Raw genomic sequence first — 12724 nt, 5'->3', positions numbered from 1 at the left:
GGCCAAGGAATTTGGGTGGCTTCTAGAAGCTGGAAAAGGCCAGGCACAGATCCTCCTTAGGAGCCTCCAGAAAGAACGCAGCTCTGTTGACACCTTGATTTCAGGCCTGCAAAACCCATTTTCTGCCTCTGACCTTCAGAACTGTCAGGCAATAACCGTGTGCTGTTTAAAGCCACGAAGTTTGTGTAATTTGTTACAGCAGCCTCAGGAAACTAGTACAGGGGCTGTGGCAGAGAGAAAGTCAGAGCAGAAGGAGACAGCAACCGTAACTGATGTGGTTAAAATACCTTATTTTAACATGAGCACTGTTCTCCCACATCACTTGACCAGCACATTGAAAGGAAATTAATTAGAAGAAATATTTTAATATTGCTATTCGCCCTTTCTCTATAATAGAAGTGTCAACCAAATTTACGATTGACAATGACAGACTGAAACACATGTGTGCAATTGGTGCCAGCGAGAGCTTTATATGTATCGTGCATGCACGAGTCAACTTAGCCTTTTATAGATATAGAACAAACTTGCTTAATTAGACCTGCTTTCTGATGTAGCTAACCTTTTTCCAGCCCAGTGAAGCACCCCAACTTCTCTTTCAGGTAATTGTCAGGAACACAGCAGTAAATATCAACACGAAGCAGATTATTACTGTAGATCATGCAGGGAGAACAAAGGGTAAAATATTTAACTGCAGCAGTGTTTGACTATATTCTGCGCAGTGAGAAAACCTGAAGTCATTTTCAAGGTCCACTGTTTCTTACTTCTTTTCAGTCGGGTCAAGTTTCTAAGCTTTCTAAATCTCCGTTTTCCAGCTAATGAAAAGAAAATAGGATTCTACCGAGTCTCCTATTTACTCTACTCCAGGACTTCTATGAGGATCAAATGAGATGAGTCACGAAAAAACGCTTCACAGACATTTGGTTAAAGTGTGAAATGTTTCCACCTGGCTATAAAGCAAGTTGTGTTCCTGGGCTGAAGAAACTGCAAGGAGGCTAGTCGCTAGGGAGAGAAGTGTTGCTTTGTGGGCGCCAGGTCCACAGTGCCATCTCTCTGTAAATGGCCAGTGCGCGTCCCGGCAGCTCCTGCATTGAGTGTCTGCCCCCTGGTGGTCAGTGCGCATCATAGCGACTGGTCGGATGGTCAGACACTTAGCATATTAGCCTTTTACACATATAGATAATATGATGTTTGTTACAAGGAACTGGCTCATATAATTGGCTGAGAAAGCCCGTGTCTGCTGTCTGCAAGCTAGAGACCCAGGAAAGCCGGAGGCACAGGTCAAAGGCCTGAGTGGTGGAGACCTGATGGAGTAAATTCTAGTCCAAGTCTGAAGGCCTGAGAACCAGGAGCGCTGAGGGCGGGAGAAGATCACTGTCTCAGCTCAGCAGGCAGGCAGAGAACACAGTCAACCTTCCTCCATTTTTTTGTTCTAGTTGAGCCCTCAACAGAGTGAAGGATGCACACCCACGCTGGGAGGGCCACCTGCTATACTCAGCTATACTACATTCAAGTGCTAATCTCTTCCAAAATCACCCTCACAGACACCCCCCAAAATATTATTTAACCAGCTATCTGGGCCTCCCATGGCCCAGTCAAGTTGACACATAAAATTAATCATCATACCGCCTTGACCAAGAGACCAAGGTGAAACTTACCAGTGATTAGACATGTTGATGTCATGCACCCATTACAAAGTAATGAAGGGGCATTTCACCTCTGTGGTTTTCTTTCCAAAAACCCATCCCAGTCTAGACAAGAGGGAAACATCAGACGACCTTCCAGATGAAGCTGGGGCTGCCCGGGTCGGCGGCCAGAGGGAAGCCTGGGTCCCGGGTGCCACAGGGAAGAGGGAAGCCGGTGCCGGCCACTGGGGGAGGGAAGGCCAACTATTTTTTTAAAAATATATTTTATTGATTTTTTACAGAGAGGAAGGGAGAGGGACAGAGAGTTAGAAACATCGATGAGAGAGAAACATCGATCAGCTGCCTCCTGCACACTCCCCACTGGGGATGTGCCTGCAACCAAGGTACATGCCCTTGACCGGAATCGAACCTGGGACTCTTCAGTCCGCAGGCCGACGCTCTATCCACTGAGCCAAACCAGTTAGGGCAGGAAGGCCTACTATTGCATGAATTTCGTGAGTCGGGCCTCTAGTTTATATATAAGTCCAGTCCGTTATTTGTAGACTGTCCCTTAATTTGGGTTTGTATGATGTTTCTTCATTAGATTCGGGTTTTGGTGGGAACGCCACAGAAGAGGTTCTGCTCCTTCTCAGTGCATCATAATAGGAGGCGCGAGCTGTTAGCCTGACCATTACTGCCAATGGATGTAAACAGATGCATACAAGTGGCGGATTAATTTACCTTTGAATTTAGACAAAACACATTCTCAAACAAGGTAACACAGGTGCCTTCATTAAAATTTCAGATCTGGAAAGCTTAAATGTATATCATTATACCCATAATGTAAGAAAAACAAATTATGACAAGCCCATTATCCTCTATGAAGAAGGGTATGCTTATACAGATAGGACGTAAAACTGAATTTGAATATTAAAAATGACAGTGAAGTATTCCCCAGTTCTGTTATTTCTACAGTGATCCAACCATGGAATGTTTGATAGAACTGTGGACCATCTCACCATGGACTCCAGAGCAGACATGAGGAACGTCACCACCATCCTGCTCTCTGAGGAGGCCTCATTTTCCATGGGCAAGGCAGACATTGCTACTTGGGCCATGATCCCTGTGCAAGAGAAGGAGAAAGAGAGTAAGTGGCAGAAATCCACAGTGTCCTGCTCACATTTAGAGCTGTGAGGGTCCTCCACATGACCTACTTCAAACCTCCCCTTAGAGTGGAAGAAATGGACACTTAACACATTAAGTGATCTACCAAGACCTCTGTATAATAATGCTAACTTTCATATAGTGTATTTCCCACGAAACCTAGACACCACCTTCTCATGAAGTAAATTCAGGTTTTATACTAGAGAAAGAAGCATGTTAACCATTTCCTAGATGAGGAGGGAAGGAAATGAACCCTACCGACCCAGTGATGTTTTGTCATATTTCAGCGTGGCAGGGCAGACACCACATTCCGTTTCACATGCACAGAAGAAGGAGCTAGTGGTTTTGTCTACTAACGACGGGAAGAGAAAATCCCCTTTCCTTTCCTGCTAGGACTTCTCCTGCATAAAAGCTTGATACAAATTTTGCCAAACTCTGTATCAAGTTAGCATTAAAACACTTCTTTGAAAGAGTTTCTCCAACACCATAGAAAGCTTTTGTTAAATAAAGCATGCAAAATAAATACTTGTCATGCCGCTGCCAAATTGGCTTCATGATATTTGTAAGCAAAGGGTAAATAAAGCAGGCCAGGCCGGTGATGTAAGCTTATGCAGCGGAGGCGTGAGGCACTGGTCCCCACAGGGCTGGCAGCCGAGAGAGGCAGGTTGTGGTTTCCCAAACCATTCACCAGCTCCGTGACCCCAGAGGGCTGCACCCAGCCTCCTCTTCTATGAAGGATACACTAAATCAACCACCTTCACCTCTGACCATTTCTGAGCTCCCTATTTTATGAGTCATCCATATGAAATGTCCAGAACAGGGAAATCTCGGAGACAAAGACCAGTGGGGCTTAGGGCTGAGGAGAGGGGTAGCCACAGGATACAGGGTTGCTTTCTGAGGTGATGAAAATGTTCCAAAATTGACTGTGGTGATGACTACACTAAAAACCACTGAATTGCTTTAAATGGGTGAATTGTGTGATATGTGAATTTTATCTAAATAAAGCTTTGATGTTGTCATCATTGTCGTTAATCCTCACCCGAGGATATTTTTCCATTGATTTTTAGAGAGAGTGGAAGGGAGGGGTGAGACTGAGAAAGAGCTACGTGAGAGAGACACATTGACTGGTTGTCTCTTGCACTCGGCCCTGGGGATGGAGCCTGCAACCAAGGTACATGCCCTTGACCAAAATCAAACCCTTCAGTCCTCAGGGCCTATGCTCTATCCACTATCCAAACTGGCTAGGGGTAAATAACGCTATTTTTAAAAATCAAATGACATCAAAGAGAGGTTGGATGGAGAAAAAAGAAATTAACACTCAGAGGACACATACTACTTGGTGCCAGTGCTTTTCTGATAATCCAATTTAATGCTCCAATTATTCCCATGCAAGCACTCAGAAAGGGAAGAAGCCGGTTCACGCCCAGGTGCCTGGAGGACGCATTATAAAACGTTCCCATGTGGGTGGTTTGTGAAATGAAAAAAACATCATGAGGTCATGACGTTGTGTGTCCTTAAAACAACCTCCAAGCTCCGAGGTCTCTCCATGAAGCTGACCAAAAGCTTGGGACACTCATGTCTGAGCTCAATCAATCACTGTTTATGTCTGTATATTTTATTTAGCAAGAAGAAAAATGGTCAAAAAGACCATTTACTCTTTCCTTTTAAGTAAAGGAACAAGGTTTTACTATAAAAATTCTTTCAACTCATGTAAACTAGACTCTCACTAGAATTACATTTCATTTCTTTGATTATTAGAGGTGAAATACCTGCTCATGTCACAAAAATTTTTTTAAATTAAGGTATAACTTACCTATAGTAACTTCACCTTTTTAGTGCATAGTTTTATATGTTTTAACAAATATAACATCTGTAGCCACCGCTAAAATCAAGGTATAGGAAAGACAGTTGCATCACCCCCAAAACTCCTCCAGGCCCCTTCGTAGTCAATTCATACCCTGCACCCCAGCCTCTGGCCATAACGGATCTGTTTCTGTCCCTGTAGTTTTTTGGTGTCCAGAATGTCATATAAATGGAATCCCATGCTGTGCTGTTCACTGTGTCAGTTTTTTTTCTTTTCACTAAGTACACTGTTGTAGGAATATACAATTTATCTTTTTGCCTATTAAAGAACTTTTGGGTTATTTGCAGTTTTTTGTGTGATTATGAATAAAGCCACTACAACCATTCACATGTAGCCTTTTGTGTCAACCTAAGTTTTCTTTTAAAAAAAAATTGTTTTTTATTGACTTCAGACAGGAAGGGAAAGGGAGAGAGAGATAGAAACATCAATGATGAGAGAGACTTATGGAACGGCTGCCTCCTGCATATCCCACGAGCCCACAACCTGGGCATGTGCCGTAAGTGGAATCGAACTGTGACCTCCTGGTTCATAGGTTGATGCTCAATGGCTGAGCCACGCTGGTCGGACTAAACCTAAGTTTTCATTTCTCTTGTGTAAATACCTAAAAGTGGGATTGCTGGGACATAGCTTAAGTGTATCTTTAGCTTTATAAGGAAGTACCAAACTGTTTTCCAAAGTGACTGTACCATTAGTGTTCCTATCACTAATGCACGAGAACTCCAGGTGCTCACATTTTTGTCAACGCACAATATTGTCAGGTTAGAAAAAACACACACAACGTTTAGCCATTCTAATATGTTGGTAGTGATATTGCTTTGTGGTTTAAATTTGCATTTTCTTTTTTCTTTAAATTCTCACCTGAGGATTTTTCCATTGATTTCTAAAGAGAGTGGAGAGAGGGAGGAAGAGGAGAAAGAGGGAAACATCCACGTGAGAGAAACACATTGACTGGGCTGGGAACCTGCAACTGAGGTACGTGCCCTTGACTGGGAATCAAACCCGAGATCCTTTAGTCCATGGGCTGGCACTCTAACCACTGAGCAAAATTGCCAGGGCTAAATTTGCATTTTCATAATGACTAATGATGCTGAACATCTTTACATGTGCTTATTTGCCATCCATATATCATCTCTGGTGAGATGCCTGCTCAAATTTTTTGTCCATTTAAAAACTGGATTGTTTGTTTATTTTTATTATTGAATTTATAGAATTACTAGAGGCCCGGTACACGAAATTTGTGCACTGTGGGGGCGGGGGCTGTCCCTCAGCCCGGCCTGCACCTTCTTGCAGTCCAGGAGCCCTTCGGGGATGTCCGACTACCACGGAGGCGGGAGAGGCTCCCGCCACCACTGCTGCACTTGCCATCCATGAGCCCAGCTTCTGACTGAGCAGCGCTCCCCCTGTGGGAGTGCACTGACCACCAGGGGGCAGCTCCTGCATTGAGCGTCTGCCCCCTGGTGGTCAGTGCACATCATAGCGACTGGTTGTTCTGGTTGATTTGCATATTAGCCTTTCATTATATAGGATTTGCAAATGTTTTCCCTTTTGCTATAGAGAACATTACTGAGACAACTGGTAAAACTTAATGAGGTTTTAGGATTGTAATGTATTAAGGTTAATTTGATTTAGATTGTAATACTGCTGTTGTAGGAGAATATTTTTGTTTATAGGAAATACACACTGTAAAGTATCTGGGGGTGATGTGGCCTCAAGTTGATAATTTCTCTCAAGTAGTTTTTGTATCATACTTGCAGTTTTTTGTAAAGTCAAGATTGTTTCAAATTTTTAAAAATTATTTTTAAAAACTGACCTAACTATATGTCACTTATATGTTCCTTTCCGTTTTTAAAAACTGTACGGTCACCCAGCTAGTGTGGCTCAGTGGTTAAGCATCAACCTATGAACCAGGAAGTCATGATTCAATTCCCAGTCGGGGTACATGCCTGGGTTGTGGGCTCGATCCCCAGTGTGGGATATGCAGGAGCCAGCCAATCAATGATTCTCTCTCCTCACTGATGTTTCTATCTCTCTCTCCCTCTCCCTTCCTCTCTGAAATCAATAAAAAAATATTTTTAATCCTTTGCACTCGCTTGCTTTTTTCTCAATTCCTTTATTCTAATGCTAACCGTGTCGAGTCACACTGGACATCCGAGTGCAAAAGGTTAAAAACTGTATGGTCAATATTATGTAATTTCTCTTGGGAAAATTAGTATCTAGAATGTTTCATACAAATTCAGATTAGGTCTTGCTGGTGTGGTTAAATGATTAGAGCATCGGCTGTGCACCAAATGGTCCTGGGTTCCATTCCTGGTCAAGGGCACATGGATTGCAGGTTCGATCCCTGGTGCTGGTTGGGGTGTGTGCCTGGTTGAGGCAACCAATCAATGTGTCTCTCTCTCTTCCCCCCTCCCTTCCCCCCTGCAATATTTAAATAGCTGTTTTTCTCATTTCATTTTGCAGCTCAACCCTGATGTGACTCCATTGTTTATTATCTTGCACAATTCTTCCCACAGAGATTTCAACAAAGCTTTCCTCTAAAACACAGAAGTAAGTTGCTTGATCGACATCTGTTAGTGCCAGTGGTAAAGATAGTGTTTGTGGCTTAGTTGGTTGAGCATCATCCTGTCACTGGTTTGATTCCTGGTCAGACATATATATACCCAGGTTGTGGGTTCATGTGGGAGGCAACCAATCACTGTTTCTCTCCCTCTCCCTTCCTCTCTATATAAAATCAATAAAAAAATTTTTTTTAAAAAAGATAGTGTTTCTGTTAATTACATCACAGTAATCCCTAAGAAGACTGTGATGTCAAAACTCTGGTTTAAAAAAAGAACAAAAACAAAAAACACCCAAAAATTCTAGTTTTAAGAGAATACAATAATAGGCTGAATGAAACTAGGTGGAGCTCAAAATTATATTATCAGTTGGGTACCAGCAATAATAAAAAAGTGAATGTTTCATAATTATTGCTTTGCTTGCATCTTTTACTTAACAAATGAAGGAACCTTGTCTTATATATATATATTTTTAATATATTTTATTGATTTTTTACAGAGAGGAAGAGAGAGGGATAGAGAGTTAGAAACATCGATGAGAGAGAAACATCGATCAGCTGCCTCTTGCACACCCCCTACTGGGGATGTGCCCGCAACCAAGGTACATGCCCTTGACCGGAATCGAACCTGGGACCCTTGAGTCCACAGGCCGACGCTCTATCCACTGAGCCAAACCGGTTTCGGCTTGTCTTTTATATTTTATGATTAGACCATACCATGCATTAATACAATATCAAAAATAATGAAACATGGTTATAAGCTAACATGGGGTTTCCTACCCTAAGAACATTTCTCTGAGAAAAAAAATCACTGCATTCTAATAAACAAAAAGTCCTCGACAACGAGAGCTTGTCCCACAGAGTCAAATCTCCCAAAGTCAATATGATGATTAACTTCTAGTCAAATCTAAAGCATCAGCAACATTCGTTTAGATCACAGATTTTATATAACACTTAATTTTTTCTTTTTAAACACTGGACATGTAAACTAAAGAATATTTCAAATCCCACAGTTTTCTCAGCAATCCTTGAGAGCTCTCACACCTTTTCAACATATTTTACTAATAAAAAGCAAACATCTAGAACAGGGGTCAACAACCTGCAGTCTGTGGGTTAAATCCAGACTGCCACCTATTTTTGTAAATAAAGCTTTATTGAAACACAGCCACACTCATTTGTTTACATCTTGTCTATGGCTGCTTTCCTGCAAAGGCAGGGTTGCATGCTTGTGACAGAGACCACGTGTCGCCAAAGCTGGAAATATTTATTACCTGGCCCTTTACAGAAAAAGTTTGCCTGTCCCTGATCTAGAATTCATTTCTATTACTTACAATTTTCATCACTTGGAATGTTATCCACTCTGTTTATCAAACCTCTGAAATCTTGAAATGAAGCCTGGTTTATTTTTTAGAGTGTTTCTAACTTTCCTTTCCTAAGGTTAATTTTTCAGATCTCTGAAGCCTTGATTTTAATGAACAAGTTCCTGAGGTGCCACCTTCTCTGTGACTCAGCACAGGCATACAGTAAAAAGAAACTACAAACTCAAGTATAACTATTCAGCATTCAACAGAAATGTATTGAGATGGTCAAAAGGTACAAACTTCCAGTTTAAAATAAATAAGTCCCGGGGATGTAATGTACAGTATGGTGACAATAGTTAACAGTACTGTAATGTATATTTGAAAAGTTGCTAAGAGAGTAGATCTTAAAAGTTCTCATCACAAGAACAAAAATTGTAACTACAGAAAGCGATCGATGTTGACCAAAGTTATTGCGGTGATCATTTCACCATGTATATATATAAAAGCCTAAGTGATCATCCAACAGTTTGATCGTCCGATCGGTAGCTATGATGTGCAATGACCACCAGGGGGCAGATGCTCAACGCAGGAGCTGCTGAGCTGCGGTGACTTGGCAGCTGTGGTTCTCAGGTGACGCACCCCGGAACCAGAGAGAAGGGAGCCTGATTCCGGGGTGCGTCACCCAAGAACCGCCCTCTTGCAATCCGGGACCCCTGGGGGGATGTCAGAGAGCCGGTTTCGGCCAGATTCCTGAAGGCCAGGCCAAGGGACCCCACCGGTGCATGAATCTGTGCTTCTAGTATGTGTATACACACACACACACACACACACACACACACACACACACACACACACTAATGGTGTACACCTAAAATGAATACAATGTTATATGTCAATTATACCTCAATAAAATTGGAAAAATATTTAAAACTAATAACACATTTCAAGAAAATAAAGTATTCTATTCTGGCATTCAAGGAGTATGGAAGAGAAATAGAAATAACATGTATTTTCAATAAGATTTAAATGATTAAGAAATAGTCAAGAACTTTAGCCTCATCAAATAAATTAATAAAAATTTAAAAAACAACAACCAAAAATGTATTGAGCACCTGCTATGTGAAAACATACACAGTGTCAGGAAGGGCAGGGAGGAAACAAAGGTGAATAAAATCCGCCTCCTGCGCTCTCAAGTGAGGCAGACCTGTACGGACATGGCAGAATAGCAGGTAATAAAGGCAAAATGAAAAGCCAGACATCCTTGAAATGGTCCAGGGCATGTGGGAACACAGAATCAACAACTGGGGTGGGGGTGGGGGGCGCGTGAGCAAGTTCTGTGGCCTGAGAATAAGGAAAGAAACGGTCCAGGCTGAAGGTGTGGGCAAAAACTCGGAGCTGTGGGCAGCAAACATCAGGGGCTAAACAACAGGCAGGCAGGAAGAACAGTGACCCCCTCCACCTGCTGCAGCTGGCACCAAGCCCTGTGTCCACTAAAGACCAGGTGGCCAGTCACACTGATCAAGCCTTCCTCTCCAAGTGGAAGGAAAGAGGGAGAAAAGGCTGTTGAATTCTTCAGTTGCAGCTCTGACCAATCTTATATCTAGACATCTGTTTACTTCAAACTACCAGCATGAAATTAAAACACAAAGCTTGGCCCAGAAATTTCATTCCTTAGTATATACCCAAGAGTTGAAAACATATGCACACAAAAAAGTGTACAGGAATGCTCATAGCATTACCCATAATAGCCACACACACACACACACACACACACACACACACACACACACACACAAGGAAACAACCCAAATTGCCATAAATTGACACAAATGTAGTATACCCATACAATCATTATTCAGTCATAAAAGAGAATGAAAGAAACCAGACCCAAATGGCTCCTTGGTCCATCTACAGAAAATGTCCAGAGTAGACAGAGCATTAGAGACAGAGTGCATTAGTAGTTGCCAGGGGTTGGGGTGGGAAATGGGAAATGTGTCTAATGGAATCCGGGTTCCTTTTTGGTGATGAAAATGTTCTGGAATTAGTGGTGATGGTTGCAAAACTCCGTGAATAAACGAAAAACCAATGAATTGTGCACTTTTAAAGGGTGAATTTTATTGGGGGTATCTCAATAAACAGCAAAGCTTGGGTTTGAAGGGCGGAAAACACAGCCTTGCGGGTCTTTCCCCCTCTTTTGTCTAAACTGTAAGTGGGCCATAGACTCTTCTTTTTTTTTTTTCATAGACTCTTCTTAGGGCCTCTGGGTTTTCCTGCCAACAGGCCGCTGGAGACTGCCGGACTGACCACACCCCCGACAAACCCACGCCGCGGGCCACTCGCAAGGTGAGTGGCAGAGACGCCCGACTCCGTGGAACCGGGCAGTTACCAGGCAACAGAGGAAGCCCGCCTCCCAACCTACCCAATCAGGCACGTCTGCCCACCGCGCGAGAGCCCCGCGTACGTCAAACGGGGCGTGGCCTCACGCACCCCTTCGGCCCCCGAGAGCCCAGGGCTTGCAGCATCCGCCCCCACCGCTCCGCCTGGCCAATAGGAAGGGAGAAGGATGCGCGTTCCGTGCGTGCGACCGTAACCCCCGCGGCCGGGCTCCCTCGCCCCACCCCCACCCCCACCCCCTGGGCCCTGCCCGCCAGCAGCGCGGTTCGGGGCCCGCTGGGCTGGTGGAGAAGGGCCGCTTCCCTCCAGGCGCCTGGGCGGGCGGCCTCCCTAAGCCTCCCCTTCGGCAGGCCCGGGGGAGCAGAAAGTTCCAAGGAAAGCACCCGCGCTTAATGGCGGCGGAGGCGGGGTACGCACCTGAGGTCCCCGGCAGCGGGCAGTGGCCGGCGGGCGGCGGCGTCCGAGGGCTAGGCCACCCGGGAGCGGCCAAAGGCCGAGGGCAGCAGCCGGGAAGGCGAAGAGGTGGGGGCGCGGCGTGTGGGCGGCGGTCGAGGGCCTGTTCCCCACTATCCCTCCTTTTTCTCTTTCTCCCTTTTTTTTTTTTTTTTTTTGGCTTCCTGGAAGGCAGCCTCCACTCTGTCTGCAGAGCCCCAAGTGGGAGTTGCCGTTTCCGGTGCTGCCGAATCCAGTTCTGCTGCACACTCAGTTAGTTCCGGCAGGGGTGGGGAACCCTTTTTCTGCCAAGGGCCATTTGGATATTTATAACATCATTCCCTTGACATACAAAATTATCAACTTAGCCTGCTATATTTGGCCAGACATTTAATTAACTCACCCCTAATGCCTTGGCAGGGCCAGACCAAATGATTCTGTGGGCCTTATATGGCCTGCCGGCCGGACGTTCCCCACCCTGCTTGGAGGCTCTCGGTCCTGTTCAGCTGAAGGCCAGACATGCTCACCATCCCCGGCCCTGGAGTGAGTGGCTGGCACATGTCTGGTCTCATCCCTAGAAACCGCCCCCAAACGTGAAGGGTACTTTCTTGCTGTAATTTAATGCGTGAGCATGATTGCAATGTGTAGTTTTGGAGGGGTGAGGTCACGACTCCACTGACCGGTGAATCTGCCTTAAAGCCATCCAGTTGTTTGTTACAAGCTGTAACAGCGTGTCCTGACCTTCCCATGTGGTCAGTGACAGCCCACTAATCAGGAGCTGCCCATCAGCTGATGGTGGCACTTCAGCAAATAGTCAAATATTACAATAGTGTTATTTAATCTGATTAAGTTATAGTTACATTTTAAATATTCCAAAAAGAAGAGGTTAATAAATCATTTACCCATTGCTCCAGTTTAAGATAATATGCCTTATTTCTATTTTAGAGAAATAGTAGACACAAGTGAAGGCAACAGCCTCATTCCTCTGCCTTTCCTTGACCAGAGATAACTGCTGTCATGAAATTAATCTGTTCTAATATTTATTTCCTTTTGCAAAAAGATAAGTGTCCCAAATATGCTCACATTTTTCAAGTGGCTGTCAAAATATGTCCTAGCAGATAGCTTTTTTAAAAAATTGGGATTTTGCCGAAACCGGTTTGACTCAGTGGATGGAGCGTCGGCCTGCGGACTGGGGGGTCCCGGGTTCGGTTCTGTTCAGGGGCATGTACATTGGTTGCGGGCACATCCCCGGTGGGGTGGGGGGGGTGTGCAGGAGGCGGCTGGTCGATGTTTCTCTCTCATCGATGTTTCTGGCTTTCTGTCCCTCTCCCTTCCTCTCTGTGAAAAATCAATAAAATATATTTTTAAAAAATTGGGATTTTCAAGGGAAAGA

The 12724-nt window shown here is 44.2% G+C and overlaps 1 protein-coding gene across 1 annotated transcript in view; it reads right to left on the bottom strand.

Moving 5' to 3' along the window:
• Positions 1 to 12426, bottom strand: part of LOC307107525 (general transcription factor II-I repeat domain-containing protein 2) — a 45367-nt gene extending 32941 nt beyond the window's left edge. Inside the window, exons 1-2 of the mRNA XM_079784769.1 lie at positions 11317 to 12426; positions 2642 to 2745 (exon numbers count right to left, since the gene is read on the bottom strand). Coding sequence (XP_079640895.1) covers positions 2642 to 2740 — 99 coding nt within the window. The 5' untranslated portion in view covers positions 2741 to 2745; positions 11317 to 12426. The remainder of the gene's footprint in view (positions 1 to 2641; positions 2746 to 11316) is intronic.
• Between the last annotated feature and the right edge of the window lie 298 nt (positions 12427 to 12724).

Source organism: Cnephaeus nilssonii (assembly GCF_951640355.1).
Source record: "Cnephaeus nilssonii genome assembly, chromosome: 2".
NCBI classification, from domain to species: domain Eukaryota; kingdom Metazoa; phylum Chordata; class Mammalia; order Chiroptera; family Vespertilionidae; genus Cnephaeus; species Cnephaeus nilssonii.
The sequence above is the reverse complement of the archived record's forward strand: the minus strand, read 5'-3'. Positions and strand labels throughout refer to the sequence as shown.